The sequence below is a fragment of the Chlorocebus sabaeus genome, chromosome 1 (genome assembly GCF_047675955.1).
Source record: "Chlorocebus sabaeus isolate Y175 chromosome 1, mChlSab1.0.hap1, whole genome shotgun sequence".
Classification (NCBI taxonomy): Eukaryota; Metazoa; Chordata; class Mammalia; order Primates; family Cercopithecidae; genus Chlorocebus; species Chlorocebus sabaeus.
Genome location: NC_132904.1, coordinates 86,206,148 through 86,230,040, shown reverse-complemented (window position 1 = coordinate 86,230,040; position 23,893 = coordinate 86,206,148). Strand labels below are relative to the sequence as shown.

At 35.2% G+C, this 23,893-nt stretch overlaps 1 protein-coding gene across 4 annotated transcripts in view; it reads right to left on the bottom strand.

Moving 5' to 3' along the window:
• The window catches only part of FOLH1 (folate hydrolase 1), a 65,428-nt gene that overhangs the window by 33,526 nt on the left and 8,009 nt on the right, over positions 1-23,893 (bottom strand). For all 4 annotated transcript variants that reach the window (XM_008020467.3, XM_008020468.3, XM_008020472.3 and 1 more), the window contains exons 3-7: positions 23,272-23,458; positions 13,958-14,059; positions 7,813-7,938; positions 6,841-7,027; positions 4,291-4,384 (exon numbers count right to left, since the gene is read on the bottom strand). In XM_008020467.3, the coding sequence (XP_008018658.3) occupies positions 4,291-4,384; positions 6,841-7,027; positions 7,813-7,938; positions 13,958-14,059; positions 23,272-23,458 (696 nt within the window). The remainder of the gene's footprint in view (positions 1-4,290; positions 4,385-6,840; positions 7,028-7,812; positions 7,939-13,957; positions 14,060-23,271; positions 23,459-23,893) is intronic.

The window sequence follows — 23,893 nt, the reverse complement described above, 5'->3', positions numbered from 1 at the left end:
CTGAATGGGAGAAAGTTTTTGCAATCTACTCATCTGACAAAGGGCTAATATCCAGAACCTACAAAGAACTCAAACAAATTTACAAGAAAAAAAAAACCCCATCAAAAAGTGGGCAAAGGATATGAACAGACACTTCTCAAAAGAAGACATTTATGCAGCCAACAGACACAGGAAAAAATGCTCATCATCACTGGCCATCAGAGAAATACAAATCAAAACCACAATGAGATACCATCTCACACCAGTTAGAATGGCAATCATTAAAAAATCAGGAAACAACAGGTGCTGGAGAGGATGTGGAGAAATAGGAACACTTTTACACTGTTGGTGGGACTGTAAACTAGCTCAACCATTGTGCAAAACAGTGTGGCGATTCCTCAAGGATCTAGAACTAGAAATACCATTTGACCCAGCCATACCATAACTGGGGATATACCCAAAGGATTATAAGTCATGCTGCTATAAAGATACATGCACACGTATGTTCATTGCGGCACTATTCACAATAGCAAAGACTTGGAATCAACCCAAATGTCCATCAGTGACAGACTGGATTAAGAAAATGTGGCACATATACACCATGGAATACTATGCAGCCATAAAAAAGGATGAGTTTGTGTCCTTTGTAGGGATATGGATGCAGCTGGAAACCATCATTCTCAGCAAACTATCGCAAGAACAGAAAACCAAATACCGTATGTTCTCACTCATAGGTGGGAATTGAACAATGAGATCACTTGGACACAGGAAGGGGAACATCACACACTGGGGCCTATTGTGAGGAGGGGGGTGGGGGGAGGGATAGCATTAGGAAATATACCTAATGTAAATGATGAGTTAATGGGTGCAGCACACCAACATGGCACATGTATACATATGTAACAAACCTGCACATTGTGCACATATACCCTAGAACTTAAAGTATAATAATAAAAAATTAAAAAAAGATCAACAAAATTAGCAAACCATTAGTTAGACTGACCAAGTTAAAAAGGGAAGACTGTAATTACTAAAATCAAGAATACAGGAGAGTATATTACTACTATCTTTACCTAATTCTTACCTTTACCGCAGTGGCTGAAATATAAAAGTCATTCTATAAATGTTCCTTGAGTGAGTGGGCTGTGAGAAGGCATTAAAGGTCTCCTGAGCAGAGACATAAGAATGAGACAACACTATAATCAATAGAGGTGGCTACTAAATGCTTGTTTAGTTGAGTAGAGAGTAAATAGTGTTTACCAAAGTATCTTTTGCATCAGACATGAATTTGGGTCCCGGCTCTCTCACTTACTCTCTGAACATTGGTTAAAATGAGTATCACAATAGTAACTCATATAGTTGTTTTATAGGTTAATTAAGGAGATGTATGTAAAGCATTTAGCACAACAGTAAGTGCTAAAGCATAATTAGCACTCCATGCAGGATACCTGCTATTACTGTTACTGTTGGCACTATAATTATCATCCTAGAAGTTACTCTAGAAGACAAATTAAAACCGCATAATCACACTGTGTTCAGTATATATGTAAAGAAAAATAGGAAAAAACATACATGGTGTCTCCTTTCTCTCCCACTCAAGTCAACATAAAGTTTTTACCATCACTCACATTTCATCAATTTTTTATTTAAGTTCTCAGCATTCTTGGACCATTATATAACTTTATATCTCTCCTCATTTTCTCACACATGTATTAATAAACTTTTATTTCATGATATATTCCATTTGTAAAACACTGTCTTTTCTATTCAATGCACAATGCTAAACTGCTACCCACTTGAGAGAACCTGAGAGTTGAGTAGCTTGGCACACTCCCAAGGTACATGTGCAAAGAGAGTAAATTTTCACAGTGAAATTCATAAGCAAACCATATGTTCTTTTAAACAATTTCTAAAAACTAAATTACACTTATATGGACTATTTCATTATGGCTTAGAAAGTGGATAAATAGAAATGCCTATTTTTAATTATGAAATTTTGAATGTAAAATGCACTTTTCCATGAAAGTTATGTTATTAATGGTGATTGTATTTGTAAAATGGCTTATAGAGGCTGACACAGTAATGTCAGATGAATTACATTTGTAATTTTTCAATCAGGTAATTCCATTACACAATCAGAGCACAGGTGATATTGACCTAGTAAACCAGACCAAATTGTAAACATTTAAATAAATCTCATATCTAATTCCATGATATTATGCATCCTTTTTTTCTAATTACAAAGATAATACAGGTTCATGTTTTACTTTTTTTGTTTTTTTTTTGAGACTGAGTCTCACTCTGTTGCCCAGGCTGGAGTGCAGTGGCGTGATCTCGGCTCACTGCAACCTCTGCCTCCGAGGTTCAAGTGATTCTCCTGCCTCAGCCTCCCGAGTAGCTGGGGCTACAGGCAATCACCACCATGTCCAGCTAAGTTTTGTATTTTTAGTACAGACGGGCTTTCACCATGTTGGCCAGGATGGTCTCCATCTCTTCACCTCATGATCCACTCGCCTCGGCCTCCCAAAGTGCTGGGATTACAAGCATGAGCCACAGCGCCCAGCCCCATGTTTTAAATTTTTATATAACTAAGATAATACTATATATAGAGAGAGAGTTTTGAAATTTGCTTTTCTTCATTCAATAGTATATCATAAGCATTTTTCTATATTATTAATTATTCTGGTACAACATATAATATCTTTTAATCACTTCATTTACTATCATAGTCATTAATATTTGAGTACATATCAATTGTTGAAGATCTATGTTGTCTACAGTTTTCCACTATTACAAGTAATGCTAAAATGAGTTTTATCTTTTAAATATCATGAATACTTAGTCTTTATTTAAACGTATTTTTAGGCAAATGCATAGTCTATGGTGCTATCAAAAGTTGTGCCTGTGTCCTGAATCTTAAACAATGTAGTAAAGTTTATAGCCCCAAGGAAGAAAGACCAGGGTACTTTCTCAATCTGCCCTTAAATTGAACAGATGCATCCTACTCCCTAGATGTCTGGCTCCTCACCTCTGAAACTGACTGCCTTGTCCTAGGTCAAAAAGTGCTTCCTCATAAATATTGGAATAAAATGATTAAGAAATGCTTGAACTCAAAGAAGAAAAGGGACTAACTGGCCAGATGCTTTGGTATCTATCAATTTCACTTTTAGAAAAGTCAGTGTTCTCTCACCTCTAAAGAATAATGCTGGCTGGGCATGGTGACTCACGCCTGTAATCCCAGCACTTTGGGAGGCTGAGGTGGGCAGATCACCTGAGATCAGGAGTTCAAGACCAGCCTGACCAGCATGGTGAAACCCCATCTCTACTAAAAATACAAAAATCAGTCGGGCATAGTGGTGGGCACCTGTAATCCAAGCTACTCAGGAGGCTGAGGCAGGAGAATTGCTTGAACCCAGGAGGTGGGGGTTGCAGTGAGCCAAGATTGTACCACTGTACTGCAGCCTGGGCAACAGAGTGAGACTCTGTCTCAAAAAAAAAAAAAAAAAAAAAAAAAAAAGGACATGGCAATGGGAGAAAGAAGCACAGGAAAGAGGAAACAGTTCCAATGCCAGGTTAAGTGGAACAAATCTGGGAAAGTTTTGATACTGAAAGCAGAAAATTTCGATAATGAAAGCAGAAGGAGAAGAAGAATAGAGATATAAACAAAATGGAAGTGGCTCTCATAGTGTGTAATTCTGGGTCCTCTCAGACTTAGTCAGAGGAACACATGAGTAAGAGATTTACTAGGGAAAAGCATGTGTGGAAAATGAGGAGAGAGCTAGGAAACCCCGAGAAAATCCTTAGACTGCAAGGTAGGTCTAATATTGAATAAAGGAAAAAGGGAGGAGGAAAAGAAAGAGGAGTGTGGGGTGCAGCATCTATTTGAGCCAGGCTATCAGGGAGTCCCTGGGTTAAACTTTTGCATCAGAGGAGTCCCATGCCTTCCAGAAATAGGCCTGTAGTAGTATCCTTGCCACACTCAGTCATTGCCTGAGAAGAACTACAGGAAGCACGGTCTTGACACAAATAGAGTGGGGTTTTAAAGCACAGCATCTGGAGCAATTGATCAATTAGGCTCTCTACAGTTACATATCTGAAAGGCTCATTTTCATGGCTGTCATACACTAGATACTCACGTATATACTAAATTCCAGAACAGAACCACTATTCTATTTTATAGTGATAAAATTACAAGCAGCACCCATGTTGGAAAATTTAAGTACTAAAAAATGGAGATAAAAGGCTAACATTTGAAAACTATCAATAATGAAAATTACCCAAACAGCCATCCATTGTTTCTTACGAACTTACTCTAGGAGCTTCTGTGCATCATAGTATCCAATTGGATGAACGGGAATACTTGGAAGACCAACAGCCTCTGCAATTCCACGCCTATAAGCATATTCTGAGAAAAAAAAAAAATTGCCATATTTCCAGTAAAAACTGAGTTTCATTCAAATGGTTCTCTGTAAATCACATTAAATACATTCTAATGTCACATTTGCTAGAATTGTTAAAGTAAAACAGATTAACAGTTCAAATGTTAGCGAGAATGCAGAGCAACTGAAATCCCCATACATTGCTTGTGTGAGTCTAGTCTAAAATTATACAATCACTTAAGATAACTCTTTTGAAAAGCAATGTCAAGCAGAAATGTACACTACGGCACAGCAATTCCAATCCTGAGTATTTACTCTAGAAAGATGAGCACATGCCCACAAGAAGACGTGTACAAAATTGTTCATAACAGTCACATTTATATTAGCCAAATATTAGACAAAGTCCAGGTTTCTAACAGAAGAATGAATAAACAATCCATAGTATAATCCCACAATGGAATGCTACTCAATCATTGAAAGAAAAAAACTAATACATACAATGTGATGGAAAATCTCAAATTACTACACTGAAATAAACAAAGCTTTAAAAAAAAATCTACTGTTTGATTCCATTTACTTGAAGTTCAAACCCAGGCAAACTAATACACGATGCTAGATATTAGAAAGTGATTGCTTCTAGGGGACACAGAGAAAATTGACCTGAAAGGGGTACAAAAGAACTTTCCAGAGTGATGGAAATGCCCTTATATCCTATTTTTAGTGACATAAACACATGCAATTCGCAAAATTTATTGAACTGAACTCTTAAGATCTATGTATTTCATTGCATGTAAACTCTACCTCAAAATAAGCACACACATTCTATAATTTCTTCAGATTTAAGAAAAATTAGAGCTGTTTTTCCTTTTTTTTTCTGTGTGTTTTTAAAACAATCTAATAAGAAACTTAGGTAACTGCAAATCCGTATTCTTTTTGTGCATAAAATGACATAATAATATGTTGTGTGGGATTTGTTTTCAAATTCTCTAGAATAATAGTAAAAAATTGGAATGATAAATAAAACAAGATTGACAACATGTTGATAACTGTCTCTACTTTCATATATGTTAGAATTATGCCATAATAAAAAGTAAAATTAGAAGGAAAATAAAAATGTATAGGGCCCCCAAAAAATAATTCAATAAACATTAGTCTCGTAGAAATAACATAATTTTCTCCCTGAAATACCATCATTCAAATCTGAAGAAAATCAACAGAAACATTCCAGTTAATCTCATTTTATTTTCATTATTTTGACTTTGCATAACTAATGAAGCTTAGGCTAAGCTGCATTTTTTAAAACTTGGAAATAAAAGGTGGAGTAAATAAAGTTCAGGTATATTTATGTAATTTTGCTATAGGGTAATATGTATCATTTTTTAAAAAAGAAAAAAAAATTCTGACAATATATTACATTCTAAGATTTACAAAGCCAAAAAAAAAAAACCATATATAATCTTTACAGGAGTCTATGATTTAAGAGTAAAACCAGATGAAAACATAAACGTCACAGATAACTTGGTAAAGTATTTCACACAAGTTTTAAAAATTTAGTTAGCTTTAAACCACACAAACTTAATGATCACAGATTTTTGTAAACATCATCAAATAGTCGAGCACATTCAAAATAAATCAGCTCCCTTTGTTAATGTTTTACAGGGGAGTCTTTCAGCATAGGACTAGTATGTGGACTCTGAGCCAGACTGTCTGAATTTGAATCCAACTGCTCATTTAGAGGAGGGGTGATCTTGGGCTGACTTCTAGTCTCACTTTCCTCCCCTGTCAAATAAGAGATAATAACATCCCCTAGCTTTAGGGTTGTTAATGCAAGTAAAATGCTGCCATTTAGGAAACACTCTTTTGAAGTTATCTCTGTTATCTTATAGCAATGAAGCAATATGCATTTCCTGGGCTCTATATCCTAAATTGGCTATTTAACAAGTTTATGGAACTTCTGCTCTCCTGTTCCTTACCCACAACTGTGAAATCCAAAAACACTGTGAAATCTGTAAATCTGGGGGGAATTTATTTAACAGCAAAACCTGATCTGAGCTGAACTCATTTGAAAGCAAAATTCAACTTGAGCAGACATAAGCCTATTTATATTCCTTATTTCCCACCCCCCACTTACTACTTAGTGTAAGTATTCATACACTCTGCAGCAAAAATATTTATATGCTTTTTCCTCATATTCTGTCCCAGCCCCCCATGTCACTGTTATGCAAGTTATGGTATATGTCGAACACTGTAATATTTTTTAAATATCTGAAAAAGTCTGAATTCGAAAACCCACCAGGCCTAAGTTTCCAAATAAGGGGGTAAGGGACCTGAACCAATCATTTTAGAGTTCAAAATTCTTTCATTCTTAAATGCAAAGAGAATAAAAAAAGACATGCTTAGTCCATTGTGCCAAAGGAAATTCTATAATAAAGTCTCTTTCAAATGTTAAGTTTCCTGTTATATTCAAGGATTGATCACTCACCATTTGCTGGGTAACCTGGTGTGAGAGGGTCTCCTGCACCATTCAGATTTAGGATATTTCCACGCTGGACACCACCTCCAGGAAGATTCCAGCCATCTGGATAAGACTTCACCCCAGGAGCAAAGTAGTCAGCAGGGTCTGAGTAGAGAATGACTCCTTTGGCCCCTGCCAGCTGGGCGTTTTTAACCTAGAAAACACAGTATCTTTCTTTCCTTATTTTAAACTGGTTGTTCCAGATTCGGTAACATCAGTTTTCAATATTACACCTAAATAAGTAGTAGAACTTTATCTTCAAACTTTTGTCATTAGGCCTACAACAAAGGATATCTCAGAGAGAATTTCCCTTTTCTTTTTGCTACTATAAGCTCCAGAAATCCTCAGAGCGTCAGATTTGGTAATGTTCTTACTAGTGGTAGTGAGTATTTGCTTTTTCCTTCCTCTAGCTTAGACATATAATAAGCAAGTAGATCCCACAGGCCAAATTCCTATTTGTTCTGTAGTCGGAAGGGAATTTTTTAAAATTTAATTTCCCACTAAAAAGAAAAATATATTTATTAACAAATAAAATGAGAGTAATATTTAAATTTGCTATGTGTAAATTGTTTCCCTCATTATTCATAACAATTCATACTACAATTTAATTTAGTAAATATTTTTGTAGAAAATATTTAAAACAAAAATACTGAAACTTAATAATAAACCCAGTGTATGTTTCTTTGTAGGCCCCAGGCATAACCTGTAAGCACAGAAAAATTTGTTCTGTTCACCCTAACCATCTGCACTGGCCAAATTCCAATGATCAAATTTAACCCTGGGATATAACCTAGTAAATGTAAGCTTTATGCCGACCTTTCTGTAACATGGGCACATCACAGAATACAAGAAAATCATCGTATTCATAAAGTTTTAAGAAAATGATTCTACACATGTAAAACCCACTATGAGGGAGAGGAAAAAAAGATGATTTTTTACCTTATTTCCTCTGAAAACTTTCCCATATCTGGCAATTACAATTTTCCCAGAGCAATTGATTTTCATGTCCCGTTCCAATGTAAAGAAGTCTTCAGTTCGTGCATAGTTAACATACACTAGATCGCCCTGTTGAGATCAGGAATGACTTCATGTAAGTCAGATGTAAAACAAGGAGGTTTTTCTGCACGGGGACTGTTGGACATTTTTGAAAGGAGGAGGAGGTTAGAGCACACAAGAAGGTCAGAAATGCATGAGCTCCGAAGAGGAGATTCAAGGGAAAAATGAATTTAAATTGAGAATGGAATTAGATGGGCTAGAAGCATATGAATTAAGTAATATTTGTTTGTATTTGTCCCACATTTAGTGGCTATGAAGCTGAAGCTACAGAAGCACTCTCCCACAGAAAAGTATTATACATATACACATTGCGGCACGCAACATGAAGGGTTCCAGATACCCTAGGCTAAGAAGCCCTTAATGAGATCTTTCCTTTCTTCAGAGTGTGTTCACAGGGAGCAGTTTAATGGTTCTTAACAAGTACCAAGTAAAGAAAAATAGACAGGTAACATCACTGGTTCATAGGTCTAATTTCAATCATTAATGTGATGATGTGCAAATCTTATATCATATTTGAGTCTCAATATTCTCATTTGCTAAATGACCTGCTAGATTAAATCAGTGACCTTCCAAGATTTTTTTGCTCACCTGTTCCGTAAATTAATGTTGGCAATGTACCCCTTCATCTAAAATTTTAAATATTTTATCATACCTTTAAGTAGCTGCAAAGCATGCAATATCTAGCTTACTATAAATATTAACATTTTTAGATGAAATTGTATATAACTTTTATATCAATCCAAAGGAATTTAAATACTGTATTTATTTACTATTCAACATCATCAATTTTAAAAAATACATGAACATGCTCTTCTTTACAGTCAAAATTCTGTCATCTTTTTTTTTTTTCTTGAACTTGTATATTGTCCACCTTCCCTCACAGAATTTTACTGTAAAGTAAAATATATTTGTACTGGGCACTAGGATGAGCTGTCCAGGTTCATGGCCAATGAGGGACTTTTTGCTCCAGCTGCAGGGAAGGCTCTCTGCAGACAACCTTCATCTGTCAGCCCCTTCAAGGATTGCCTCAGCTGTAGACAGCCCCTTTGCTCAAGGTCATGTCCCTTCCTAGAATGCCACACATTCAGTGACTGATTGATGTGAGGGTATAGAGACCTGGACATCTCAGTCTAAAATAGGGACAATTCTGAGAAACTATTCCAGACCTCCTTATAGGCTTAGCCAAGGCTATCCTTGAGCTGGCATTGCAGGGTGACTTCTCCCTCTGCCTAATCCAGCTCTCCTTCTCACAGATGTTGATCCCAAGAGAACACTCCATAATTATCAACTAGCATTCTAAATTTCATTCCAGAATCTATTACCTTAAATATGGGTATGCTTGAAAGTCTTTTATTAATCACTGTCAAATTTCCTTGAATCAGTTTATCTATATAAGTCAATTTTTTAAAAGAAGTATTTATTTTTGTGACAGATTGTGTTAAGAAACAGCTTCAGGAGTAAGTTATAATTATAGGCCAGGCATGGTGGCTCATGCCTGTAATCCCAGCACTTTAGGAGGCTGGGGCAGGCGGATCACTTGAGGTTGGGAGTTCAAGACCAGCCTGGCCAACATAGTGAAAACCCATCTCTACTAAAAACATAAAAAGCAGCTGGGCGTGGTGGCAAGCGCCTGTAATCCCAGCTACTTGGGGGCTGAGTCACGAGAATTGCTTGAACACGGGAGATGGAGGTTGCAGTTAGCTGAGAACATACTAATGCACTCCAGTCTGGGCGACAGAGAAAGACTTGGTCTCAAAAAAAAAAAAAAAAAAAGATAAAGTTATAATTGTAATTACTAGTAGTATCAAATTAAATCTAACAACATCATTGCAATTCTTATAAATAATGCATAACCATAATACTTGATTAGAAATATATCTTAATGCAATGAGTGGGACAGTGAAGCATTATCTTAACACATTTGTTCAGTAAGTGAACAAATTATTGCTAGAATGAGATGGATCAGCAACAACAGTTCAATTTACATTTCTTGTTTTTACAGTAAGTTCTGAGAAAACTTGGATAGGAATGAAAGATTTGTTACGGAATTGTCACTAACTTATTTAAACTTCTTTCAAGTTATAATCTGAAAATCACAAATTGATCTTTCATACAAGTGTATTTTAATGATATTAGCTGGAAACTCAATTGAATTTACCTTTAATTTTGCTCAATTGTAAACTTTGAATTGCTAAGAATTTGTTACCCAGCTGTTAGAATCATTCGTTATCTTAACATTGAAAACAGTATTTCTAATTGTTTCTTTTTTTGGAGCCCCAGAGATTTTTACAACACAGAGAAATGCTTCATATTGACTTAGAATGGGTGGGAGATGTTTTTCATTTGTAAAATAAGATGAAAATGCTTGTAAATAGGGAGCAGAACCACATGACAGGCTAACTTTCAATACCATGAAAAAGTACACAGGGTAATTGATGATCTGGAAACTGATCTCTTTAAAACCTTGTCATGCTTGCCTTTGGAAAGTCTTTACACACCCCAGTTTGAAAACCCTGTCCCAGATGATTTCCAAAATCCTATCATTTTATTTTGGCTGTTGTTTCCCTTTTTGACTACATTTTTCATAGCATGTACACAACAAATATATATGAGATATTAAAATAGAATTGTCTCCAAGCTGATTCTAGGATTCATTTGACAAATTGGTGAAGATCTATCATGTGTTAGGCAGTGCCCTATGTAATGCAACAAATCTCTGCCCTTGAAGGCACTTACACTGCAGGTCCTCCTTCAGTCACAATGGGATTAAGTCTTATTAAACTCACCTAAGTTGAAAATAATTATATGTCTAAAGTGTGTTTTTGACTTAGGATATTTTCAATTTATAATGGGTTTATCCAGACATAACCTCATGGTAAGTAGAGAAGTGGATTGAATGAGTATGGCTATTGCACCATCATAAAGTCAAAAAATTTTAAGTAGCCATCTTAAGTTGGGGATTTCCTGTAATGTGGATGGAATAATACGATAATGAGCATTAAATTTAATAACTAAGCAAAGCATACATTATATTAAAAGGTGATAAGTAGTATAGAAAAAAATAAAAAGCATTTAAATAGAGTATACAAATGGTGAACTGGAGCTTAAGTGGGTGTAATATTAAATAAAATGTGAATCTAATTGGGAAACTGACATTTGAATCTTTGCCTAAATGTAAAAGGATTACATTTAGCTCTTGTATTTCTTCCTAAGACCAATGTAATATTAATGCACTATTAATCATAACACTGTATTTCTGATTTATCATTGTTAGCCCTCTCTGGAGCACACTCTTATTCTATTTTAACTGTGGCTACAAAGTCATTAACCAATTTGATTTCAGCAAAATACTTTTTTTAGTGTAAGTATCCTACATGTAATTCACCCTTAATATAACTTTGAGGGGACTATACCTTTAAATGTCTCTAAATATGGTTGTCCTTTGATATATCAGCAATCCTCACAAAACAAATTGTGAGAGAAAACTGAAAAAGATATTAGCTTAAAAATGAGAGTAAACTTTGAAAATGAAAACAAGTGTGACAGATATTCCCTCTCAGCACTTCTCAAATGCAAGTCGTCACTGTGAGTTAGAAAAGAGCTTTGTTTTTAAACAAAGACCTTCTTGTACAATTTACACTGTACCATCCATTGTTCTATGACTGTGAATAAATAGAATCTTGCACTCTTAGCCTGGAATTTTCTTTGTTTCCTTAAGCTTCCATCTCCCTAACTCTTATTTATAGAGATAGAATTGGGAGGCAAAATCAGTGATTCTCAAAGATGGTCCTTGAACCCTCAGAAACAATATCACACTTGTTACAAGCACAAACTCTAAGGCTCCACCTCATTAAACTTAGGAAGTGGAAACCAGAATCTGTGTTTTACAAGCCATCCAGATTATTGTGACAGACACTAAAACTTGAGAACCACTAGAATAGGCTATATTTTATTAACACTGCAAATTGCTAATTTTAAACATCATAAAGCAGAATCCCATATTTCCTATTCCACAGGATTCAGACGTAAATTCAAAGATTACTGATCGTGAAATCGTGATTTTTTTTTTTTTTTTTTTTTTTTTTTTCAGACGGAATCTAGCTCTGTCGCCCAGGCTGAAGGGCATAAATTTAAATAATGATTTAAAATAGCTAAAAAACATGAAATGTACTTTAAAAATCTTAAATGAATGTTATCTACTGAAAACGTTGAAGTGTGAAGTGTGAAACTGAAGAACACTGAAATGTATTGAGCAGTGAAAAATTATGTATAAAAAAACAGGTGGGCCTGATGCGGAGGCAGGCGGATCACCTGAGGTCAGGAGTTACGATCTCGGCCCACTGCAAGCTACACCTCCCGAGTTCACGTCATTCTCCTGCCTCAGCCTCCCGAGTAGCTGGGACTACAGTCACCCGCCACCACGCCTGGCTAACTTTTTTGTATTTTTAGTAGAGACAGGGTTTCACCGTGTTAGCCAGAATGGTCTCGATCTACTGACCTCGTGATCCGCCCGCCACAATCCCAGAGCGCTGGGATTGCAGGTGTGAGCCACCGCGCCCGGCCCATGAAATGTTTTAAACACACATACGGACACACATAGTTTTGAAAGAATTAACACTCCACTGGGTTACAGATGATCCAGTGAGGAACACCGATCAGCAAACTCATCTGATATTTGAACATAAACAGCAAACCCATACAACATGTGTGCTCTTTCTATTTAGCCATTGATCTGGAAGATTTTAAGTCTATTTGAAGGAAATAAGAGACAATGATCTTTATAACTCTTTCTTATGATTAAGAGTAATGTCAAAGTCCAAAAATTATTTGGAAGATTTAAATTGGGTATGTAGTAAACCTACAAACTAATTTAGGTGTAATCTTCTCTTTATAACATGATGTTTTCTCATCCAGAAACATAAACGGTTTAACTGTTTTTTGTTTGGTTTTGTTTTTCTGAGATGGAGTCTCCCTCTGTTGCCCAGGCTGGAATCCAGTGGTGCGATCTCGGCTCACTGCAAGCTCCGCCTCCCGGGTTCAAGCCATTCCCGTCTCAGCCTCCGGAGTAGCTGGGACTACAGGTGTGTGCCACTGCATCTGGCTAATTTTTTTTTTGTATTTTTCATAGAGATGGGGTTTCACCATGTTGGCCAGGCTGATCTCAAACTCCTGACCTCAGGTGATCTGCCTGCCTCCGCACCGGGTCAACCTGTTTTTTAATACATAATCTTTTCACTGCTCAATACATTTCAGTGTTCTTCAATTTCACACTTCACACTTCAACTTCTTCAAGAGATCACATTCATTTAAGATTTTTAAAGTATAATTTATATTTTTTAGCTATTTTAAATTAAATTGATTCATTATACTTTCTGCTATCATATACTATTTGGTCATTTCTGTTTAGCTTCAATCTGGTAATATTAATACTATTTTTAAATAAAAATTTATTGTTAATTTTGTATACATAAGTGATGCAGTTATATCACTGTAAATAATAAAGGAGAATATTAATAAAGCCCAAAGTGCAAAAACATAAGGAAAGTAATTTGACAATATCAAAATTAAGAATCTCTTTTCAACAAAGGAAAACACAGATAGACTGAACAAAAAAATGAAAAATTAGAATGGGCAAAACTAATTTATAGTGGCAAAAACGTCAAAGAAACATATCCTCTGGAGTGTGTAGAGCTGATTAAGAAGAAGCATAAGGGAATTTTCTGATGTAAAAGTAATATTCTGTACATTGATGGGGTACGGATCATCCAGATGTAGGCATTTGTCAAAAATCAATAAATGTGTATTTGGGATTTGTGCATCTCATTGCAGTAAATTGTATCTTTAAAAATACTATGAATAAAATATAATCAATATTCCTCCTTCTTACTAAGACATTCTCATTACTTAAATGTGGAAAAAATTAATTGGATTACATCAAAAGTCCCTTTATGACCCTTTAATTATTGGCTGAACGTATGAAGTGAAGGCTTCTTTTTGTCATTTTTATTTTGTTGCACTATGTTTTTACCTCTGGCATTCCTTGAGGAGAGAAAGCACTGAAAGGTGGTACAATATCCGAAACATTTTCATATCCTGCAGGAGGTGGTTCAAATAATGATGTGTTGAAAATCTAGAGAAACAAAATATTATAATCAAAAGTAAATCAGTTAAAGTTTGATTACTATAATCAAACATAAACAAATGCATATTATCTTTTACGTCAGTAGAGGGTGAATGAATCCTTCAGGATTTTGATGATAATATCAGATACCCAGCACTGTGGTAGAAGTTGTGAGGAATTCATGAGATGAATACATCACAGATTTTGTCCTCAAAATGGTAAGATCTATTCAAGGTAACAAAGCTAAAAACCTCCACCAATAACTAAAAATCAACCAAACAAAAAACAACAATCATAAAATGAGTAAGTACTATAGAAAGAAAAGCTCAGAAGAGGTAAAAAGATACTCTTCTGAAAGGCATATTGTGTACTGTAACCTGTATACTGATAGAAGGAAGAATTAGAAATTGATTTTTTGTAAGTGGCATACATACCAACCTAGTGTAAATAAAAGCCTGCTTCACAGAAGGTTAGAAGTAAATTAACCTCATGAATTTCTTGAGAGAACTTGGAAGGACTAGCTTTTGATTTTGGAGAAAAATTTTAATCCTCAAATAAAAAGTAACTTTGTTTGGTAATCTCAATCATTATAATAGTGCTTAGATAATTAGCTAGGAACAAAGTAAATATTAAATTTACTTAAAAAAAGTACATGATTAGGGAACCCACAACTGGCCATAGCTAGATTCTCTGAACAGCATATGCACTGAAAAGAATGAAAAACACTGAACCAAATATATGTCTTCTTAAGTTTATAATTAAATTGGAAAAAATAGTAAGGAATATTCAGAAGCAAAAAAATAAAATGAAAGCAAGAATCCTCAGAGGCAGCATGGAAGTTGGCTTTGCCTTAGGTGGATCTATCAAAGCCTATGGCCCCATGAAAAGGATTCAGGAGTTAGTCTAAAACTGGTTCACATAATGGAATCTAGCAGAAGACTGTGCATAAAGCTGGTCTAAGTACAACAATATCCTGGCCGGGCGCAGTGGCTCACGCCTGTAATCCCAGCACTTTGGGAGACTGGGATCCCAAGGTGGGCAGATCACAAGGTCAGGGGTTTGAGACCAGCCTGACCAACATGGTGAAACCCGATCTCTACTAAAAATACAAAACTAGCTGGGCTTGGTGGCATGTGCCTGTAATCCTAGCTACTCAGGAGGCTGAGACAGGAGAATCACTTGAACCTGCCAGGCAAGTTTGCAGTGAGCAGAGATTGCCGCCACTGCACTCCAGCCTGGGTGACTAATAATAATAATAATAATAATAATAATAATAATAATAATAATAAAATCCTTCAGGGTTAAGGATAAATTCAAAATAAACTTGCTCCATGGAAAGTAATGGCTTAGGGTAAAGCAGGAAAAAAGGGTTCCAGATAATTCATAACCCTGCAAATTTCCACTCACTATTTTTGTACAGTATGCCTCAAACTAAAATATTTATTTTAAAGCAGTGCCAGGTTTGTAGTGCTCCCTGGGGTCTAAGAGAAATGATCAGGAGGAATCAGTCTTCAACTTAGCTTTAAAGAATTCCCAAATTCTAAGGGAGAAGAACTCAGAGCCACAAAATCACCAAACACCTCCAAAGTACTATGGAAAAGAGCCAACAGAAAGAACAGAGCAAAATTACAGCTGCAAAGACTGTATTTATGGTATGTATCATACACATGATATTGAATTAAAATTTAAATAAAAATTAAAGCCAGGCTGGGCACGGTGGCTCATGCCTGTAATATTGGCACTTTGGGAGGCCAAGGCAGGTGAATCTCCTGAGGTCGGGAGTTCAAGACCAGCCTGGCCAACCTGGGGAAACCCTGTCTCTACTAAAATTGCAAAATTAGTGGGACATGGTGCACCTGTAGTCCCAGATACTTGGGTGGCTGAGGCAGGAGAATCACTTGAACCTGGGAGGTGGAGGTTGCAGTGAGCCAAGATCGCGCCATTGCAGTCCAGCCTGGGCAACAACAGCGAAACTTCATCTCAAAAAAAAAAAAAAAAAGTTAAGGCCAGGTGTGGTAGCTCATGCTTGTAATGCCAACACTTTTTGGAGGCTGAGGCAGGTAGATCACTTGAGGTCAGGAGTTCCAGAGCAAAACCTCCTCTCTACCAAAACCTCCTCTCCAAAAATGCAAAAATTAGCCAGGTGTGGTGGCACACACCTTTAGTCCCAGCTACTTGGGAAGCTGAGGCAGGAGAATCACTTGAACCTGGGAGGCAGAGGTTGCAGTTAGCCGAGATTACACCACTTCATTCCAGCTTGGGTGACAGAGAGAGACTCTGTCTCAAAAAGAAAACAAAAAAACAAAAAAAACAAAAAAAAAAAACCAGTAGCAATGGAATCCATAATTCAGTAGAATATTGTCTCCCTGGTTTTGAGCAACAATTACTGTCAAACTGCAAATTTGTGTCCTACAAAATCATTCTTCCTTTGAGAATGAATATGAAAAACATTTTTCCACCAAATTTTAACAGTTTTGGGTCGACAGGTGTTCACTTAAAACAAAGAACATTTGTAAACAATATTGTTCAATAAACAAAACAATACCATACAACAAATGAAGCCGCTAAAAGAATCTCTAAAATGATGCAAGAGAATCAGAAAGGAAAGATATTGCAAATGTGTGGTAAAAATTAAATGAGGACTGTATATGATAATAATAATGTATTACTATCATAATAACAAACATATTTTTCAAGTTTATGAAACAAGATTGAATTAAAATTATGCATATAAATTGGTAATATATAATGAAAGTGAAAGTATTCTAAGGTTGATATATTGTAGAAACATTGATTGAATTGTGACATCAAAGCTTTAGGGGAAAAAAGGAAGAGTAAAATTCATACTAGAGGAAGGTAAAAGTGACCTAAATATTGTATATCAGAATTATAAAAAATGAAAATGGAAAAAAGAATAATTAAAAAGCATAGTATGTCAGACTAAATAAAATTAGCTGTGTACCAGTTGACAAGGAGTGAAATAAACCTAGGCAAGTTTAAAAGTAACAAAACTGAAAAAGAAATACCAAACAAATATTAGCTTTAAAAAAAATTTTAGGGCAAAGTCAAATAACATTACAAAGAGATAAGGAAGGCTACTACATAAGTGTAAGTCTGTCATTTCATCAACAATTCTAATTTTGTTTACATACGACAATAGGTCCCCAAATTATAGATAACATAAATTTATGAAATTATAAATTATATATATAATATAACATAGACACCACTATAGTGAGGTGAGATAATTTAACATTTATTTCTAATTAATAAAGGAAGCAGACAAAATGAGAGCACATTAAGGATAATGGAGATTTCAGTCAAATAATAAACAAACTCAAACTAATGTACAAATATAAAATATTATCCCAAACAACCATCAAATTACCTGTTTTTCCCAAAGAAACACAGAACATTTATAAAAATTGAGCACATGTTAGGCTCCAAAGGAAGCCTCAACAATTGTCAAAGGATTAGTGTCCTAAAAACCACATTATTTGATCTCAATATATTCAATTTAGAGATCAGATCAAACAAACAACAAGAACAATGTTTACATTCAGAATTTAAAAAAAGACTTGTAAATAGTTCCAGGATCAAAGAAGAAAATACAGAAATTAAAAAATATTTAGATGCTAATCATAACTAAACTACTCCTAATCCAAATTTATGAGATGTAGTTGAAGTGGAAAGGGAAGATAAAGGGAAAATTTATGGCTCTACATACTCATATTAGAAATGAAGAGACTCAACATCAGTAAATTAAGCATTCTATTGAGGATTTTACAAAGAACAGCAATGTAAACACAAAGAAGATAAAAGAGGTAATTATAAAACAAGAACAGAATTAATAAAATATAAAGCAAAGATAGATGAGAAAAGATTGCCAAAGCCAAATTTTATTCTTTGGATACACTACTAAATTCGACATATCCCTCTCAGGAGCAATAAGAAAATAATATAGCAAAAGTACAAATAAATAATATCAATTATCAAAAAGAGGCACATCTACAGATGCCGAACAGATTAAAAAAGATAAGAAAATACCAGGAACAACTATACTATAAATTTGAAAGCTTACATGAAATGGAAATTGCATTTTAAATAAAACTTACAAAAACTGAAATAAGAATACATTTTTTAGAAAATCGGCCAGGCACGGTGGCTCACGCCTGTAATCCCAGAACTTTGGGAGGCCGAAGCAGGTGGATTATGAGGTCAGGAGTTCAAGACCAGCCTGGCCAACATAGTGAACTCATGTCTCGACTAAAAATATAAAAATTTGCCTGGTGTGGTGGCACGTGCCTGTAGTCCCAGCTACTCGGGAGGCTGAGGCAGGAGAATCACTTGAACTGGGGAGGCAGAGATTGCAGTGAGCCAAGACCATGCCATTACACTCCAGCCTGGGTGATAGAGTGAGATTCAGTCAAAAAAAAAAAAATAGTATAGTTGTCTAGCCATATAACAATAAAGTCATATATCAAACAATAAAAATTGTTATATGACACAAAATTATCATATGACAAACAATAAAGCCATTTAACAAACAATAAAAATTATTATATAACATAAAATAGTCATATAACAACCAATAAAGAAATTAAACCAGTATTTTAAAATTTTCCACAACAGAGTCAAGGCCAACTGGTTTTCCTTGAGTTGGAAAGGTTAAAGGAAAAGATAATTTAATTACAACAAAACCTATTTCAGAAAATATTAAAAACCCAACTCATTTTAGAAGGCAAGTATAATATTGAAATTATAGCCCAACAAACAGATTGCAAACACACAGACTAAACATGCTATGAGTATAAACAGAATATATATCAATATATGAATTTAAAACTCTAATGCTAATATTACAAGTTCAAAAAATGTAAGATTATTCTAACATTAGAATATCACTGAATGTCATCTTCAGATCCAGAAAGAAAAATTGCATGCTGATCTCAAAGAAAAATGTGTTTAATATAAATCCATATAGCAAAAAATTTTAGTATATGTGGAAAGGATGTACATTAAGATAACCAGAAAAATAAAACAGTAAATATCATAATTAATGGTGAAAAAGAATTAAAGGTATTTCCTTCAAGACCAGAAGAAAGTTAAGGATATCTGGTATCAAAACTTCTTTTCAACATTATACTGTATAGGTCTTGCTCAGTGCAGTAATACAAATGGGAGGGATTTGGAGATGAGGAATGGATCTGGGCAGATTTTACATTGTACTAACTAGAGCAGTAGTTATTTCCCTTTTCTGTGACTGATAGAAGCTAAAATGAAACCATATCAACTACTACTTGCCAAATCCCCACATCTTCTGAATTTCTCATGTTTTTTCTGTTATTCACATATGAACTCATCTGAATCACTAGGTAAGATTAAAAGAAAAATTATGCTGAGGAGCAATAAAAATCAATAAAGGAACAAAGTCGTTATATAAGCATGTCTTTCAGGCAAGGGAATATTCAAACTTGTCTCACTTGATTTGCCTTTATGGTAATCAATTTTGCAGCACCACTATGCCACACTGAATTTTAAAGCAAGTTTATGAGCTATTCTAAGAAGAAAAGTTTTTTAATGTCAAGGAAATGACTTTTTGGCTGACTTTATCAAAGATAGATTATATTTCAGTCTTAGAGTATTTTTTACTTTTCAAAATGCACTAGTAGCCTCAAATTATATATTCTAAGTATAACTAAAACAATATTAATTTACGATTTCTGTTTACATTTTGTGACATAAAGTCAGTACCTAGTTCAATCTTTATGGTATGTTATTTCTGCATAATCAAAGGTGAAACAATGTCTCTGTATACATTAAAAATATTTCTGGGGAGGCCGAGGCGGGCGGATCACGAGGTCAGGAGATCGAGACCATCCTGGCTAACACAGTGAAATCCCGTCTCTACTAAAAATACAAAAAAATTAGCCAGGCGCGGTGGCGGGCGCCTGTAGTCCCAGCTACTGGGGAGGCTGAGGCAGAAGAATGGCGTGAACCCGGGAAGCGGAGCTTGCAGTGAGCCGAGATCGCGCCACTGCACTCCAGCCTGGACGACAAAGCGAGACAGCGTCTCAAAAATAAATAAATAGGCCGGGCGCGGTGGCTCAAGCCTGTAATCCCAGCACTTTGGGAGGCCGAGATGGGCGGATCACGAGGTCAGGAGATCGAGACCATCCTGGCTAACACGATGAAACCCCATCTCTACTAAAAAAATACAAAAAACTAGCCGGGCGAGGTGGCGGGCGCCTGTAGTCCCAGCTGCTCGGAAGGCTGAGGCGGGAGAATGGCGTAAACCCGGGAGGCGGAGCTTGTAGTGAGCTGAGATCCGGCCACTGCACTCCAGCCTGGGCAAGAGCGCGAGACTCCGTCTCAAAAAAAAATAAAAAAATAAAAATAAATAAATAAATAAATAAATAAATTAATTAATTAATTAATTAAAATAAAAAATAAAAAATTCTGATAGGATCCACAAAATACTAACCATATTTGGCTGGGAGTAGTGGCTCACGCCTGTAATCCCAGCACTTCAGGAGGTCAAGGAGGGCAAATCACCAGGTCAGGAGATCGAGACCATCCTGGCTAACACGGTAAAACCCTGTTTCTACTAAAAATACAAAAAATTAGCCAGGCGTGGCGGCGGGCGCCTGTAGTCCCAGCTGCTGGGGAGGCTGAAGCAGGAGAATGGCGTGAACCTGGGAGGCGAAGCTTGCAGTGAAGCGAGATCGCACCACTGCACTCCAGCCTGGGCGACAGAGCGAGACTCCGTCTCAAAAAAAAAAAAAAAAAAAAAAAAAAAAAAAAAAAATACTAACCATATTTATTGCCTATAGGATGGAGAACTTGTCTGTTTCGTGTAGGGGTATAAAAGGAATCACAGTTTACCACATAGCTCAGCTGTGAATTTTTATTCATACCAATTAAATTATACTGGGAGATGGCAGATAGTAAGCGAACATGGTGGTTGGGGCCAAGGGATGAACAGGGAGTTGACTTGTCACAATGTCAATAGATAATGCCTGCATCTGAAATAAAAGCATATAAGCATGTAGTTTACAGAAATAGATGTAAATATCAAAAGAATGAACTTATAGTTGAATAATGATTGCCTCTGGAAAGAGGAAAACAGAGAAAAATCAAGGCACTCAGGAGAATTGTGTACATATATGAGTATATATATATGTACATTGTGAGATTATGTACATATATAACTTGGATAAAAATAAAAAGAACTAATGATGTAATTTTAAAAAATTAAGAAACTAGGCATCTAACACTATGGGAAAATTTCCCAAATGAAACTTTTACATGATTCATTTTGTATTCTCTAAAAGGCTTTGGTAACATTATGAATGCTCATAATACAAAAATAAGTAATGAAATAAAATAATCAATGATACAATCAAAACTGGAAAGTGAGGAGGAAGGAAAAAAGAAGAAAAAATGACAACATTAGCAAGACTCCACCTTAAAAAAATAAACTAAAATATATTATATGTTTGCTCTTTTCCGCCTTGTACCTAGACAATTCCCAAATTTGACAGATCAAAACAGAGGTTTAAGCATATGTATACTTTTTAACATTGTCAATATTTTATATCTTCAAATAATTTTTCTGAACATATTTTAAAGACTCCTTGGTATTTAACAGTATAGATATGCCACCCCTTATTTAACAACCTGAGGCTCTATGATGTGTAATGGTATTCCATTTTAAATATAATATATTTTAGAGTTTTTTGTTTTTCTTTTTTTCTTTTCTTTTCTTTTAAAGCGGAGTCTTGTTATGTTGTTCAAGCTGGTCTGAAACTCCTGGCTCAAGCTATTATCCTATCTCTGCCTCCCAAGTAGCTGAGATTAGGGGAACATGCCACCACGCCTGGCTTAATAATATTTTTTAAAGTTATATTGTTAACTACTATGATTGACAACAGCAGTTAATATGAAAAGCTCCAATCACATTAGGAAATTTAGTATGGAATCATATCACTGACTGTAAAACATAACAACATATTTATCATTAAGAAGAGACTGATTCATTAGTCAATAAAAGGAGGTTATTGACCTATAATGAAAAAAAATTAAATATGTACTTACATCACATGACATTTTCAGTTCACTGTTTAAACTGGACATATTTCAAGCTATGTGTAATTAAGAGTGCCCAGTAATAAAAGGACTAAAGGAAGTTACCTAAATTGAAATGGACTCTTCTACATACGGTAGCTCTAAAACTCAGGTATGTTAAGTAGGGATGAATGTATGTTATATTTTGTGATCTTTCATATTGAACATATCATGATAATAAATATATCAATTTATCTGCATTGTCTTCTGTTTCTTAAGTATATGCCCCAACTTGCAAACAAGATTGCAAATTCTTTAAATACCATGCTAAAGACCTTGCCTCCAAACTTGTCCTCTCCAAATGTCCACACACAAATTCTTCGCACGGAGCTCAACCTGATCAATTGAGACATAATCATTAAGTACCAATAAAAACTTGCTGGGTCAAACTGCATACTGGATCCCTGAATTTCTCAGCAACTCCAAATCTGTGCAGTGTCTTTATAAATTAAACATATCAAAAATGTATCTGTTGGCCAGGCGTGGTGGCTCATGCCTGTAATTCCAGTACTTTGGGAGGCTGAGGCAGGTGGATACCTGAGGTCAGGAGTTCAAGACCACCCTGGCCAACATGGCAAAACCCCATCTCTACTAAAAATACAAAAATTAGCTGGGCATGGTGGTGCACACCTGTAATCCCAGCTACTCAGGAGGCTGAGGAAGGAGAATCACTTGAACATGGGAGGTGGAGGCTGCAGTAAGCCGAGATGGCACCACTGCACTCCAGCCTGCCCGACAGGAGTGAAACTCAATCTGAAAAAAAAAAAAGAATCTCTTTTATAAAGTGTCTCTTTTTATGCTTGTAAGTTCACAAGTATATCATATTTGATATTAGTGTGTAGTACTAAAAACAAGAAAACAGCAACTCTTATCAAGCATTAATTTCTCAGAATCTTTCTAAAACACATAAAACTCAAACATCATAGGAAATTAGTTGACATGGATAATGAGATATTAAAGGTATTCACAAGATCCAATAATACTGATTTCTATTAATATTTAGAGATGGGATAGAACATTATTTCATAGAAGTATTTGAAAAAGAATAAATGGGGGCAATGTTTCTTTTATTTATTTATTTGTTTATTTATTACCTCATTTCCATCTTCATTAATTATTGAGATGTAGTTGGGATGAGTCTTATTTGGGTAGGACAACAGGACATCATAATGAGTTAGCTCAACAGAATCCAGGCCAAATTCTTTCCACTGGGATTGAATTTGCTTTGCAAGTTGAAAGTTTTGTTCTGTTCCTGCTAAATGTGGTATCTGCGTAAAATTACTGGTGAACAAAAATTGAAACTGGTTAGATATTAATGTTTAATCAACTTTTATTCCAAATCAACAAAATAAAGCAGAGTTACACAAAAATACTTTGAAATGTGATATGTTAAAACATTAAAGTGGTACTATTATTGCATGAAATAGATTTTCAGTCTGCTTTGAAATCTTTATGTTCTAATTTGTACTAAATCAAGAGAAAAATTGGAGAAATTGATCTTTGTATCATTATGTGTAATCCTATGACTATAGCCTCATATGGTAGATTAATAAAGTGTCATATTCTTTCTTAAGACCTATACTTCTTGGAACTTACATGGAATTATCTGTCTATATCACTGTGTAAATTATTGAAACAGATAAAAACATTTTATCCCAAAGACCAAGGTGTGACATGGCAAGAATTACTAATAATTACACTTATTTAAATAGTGAG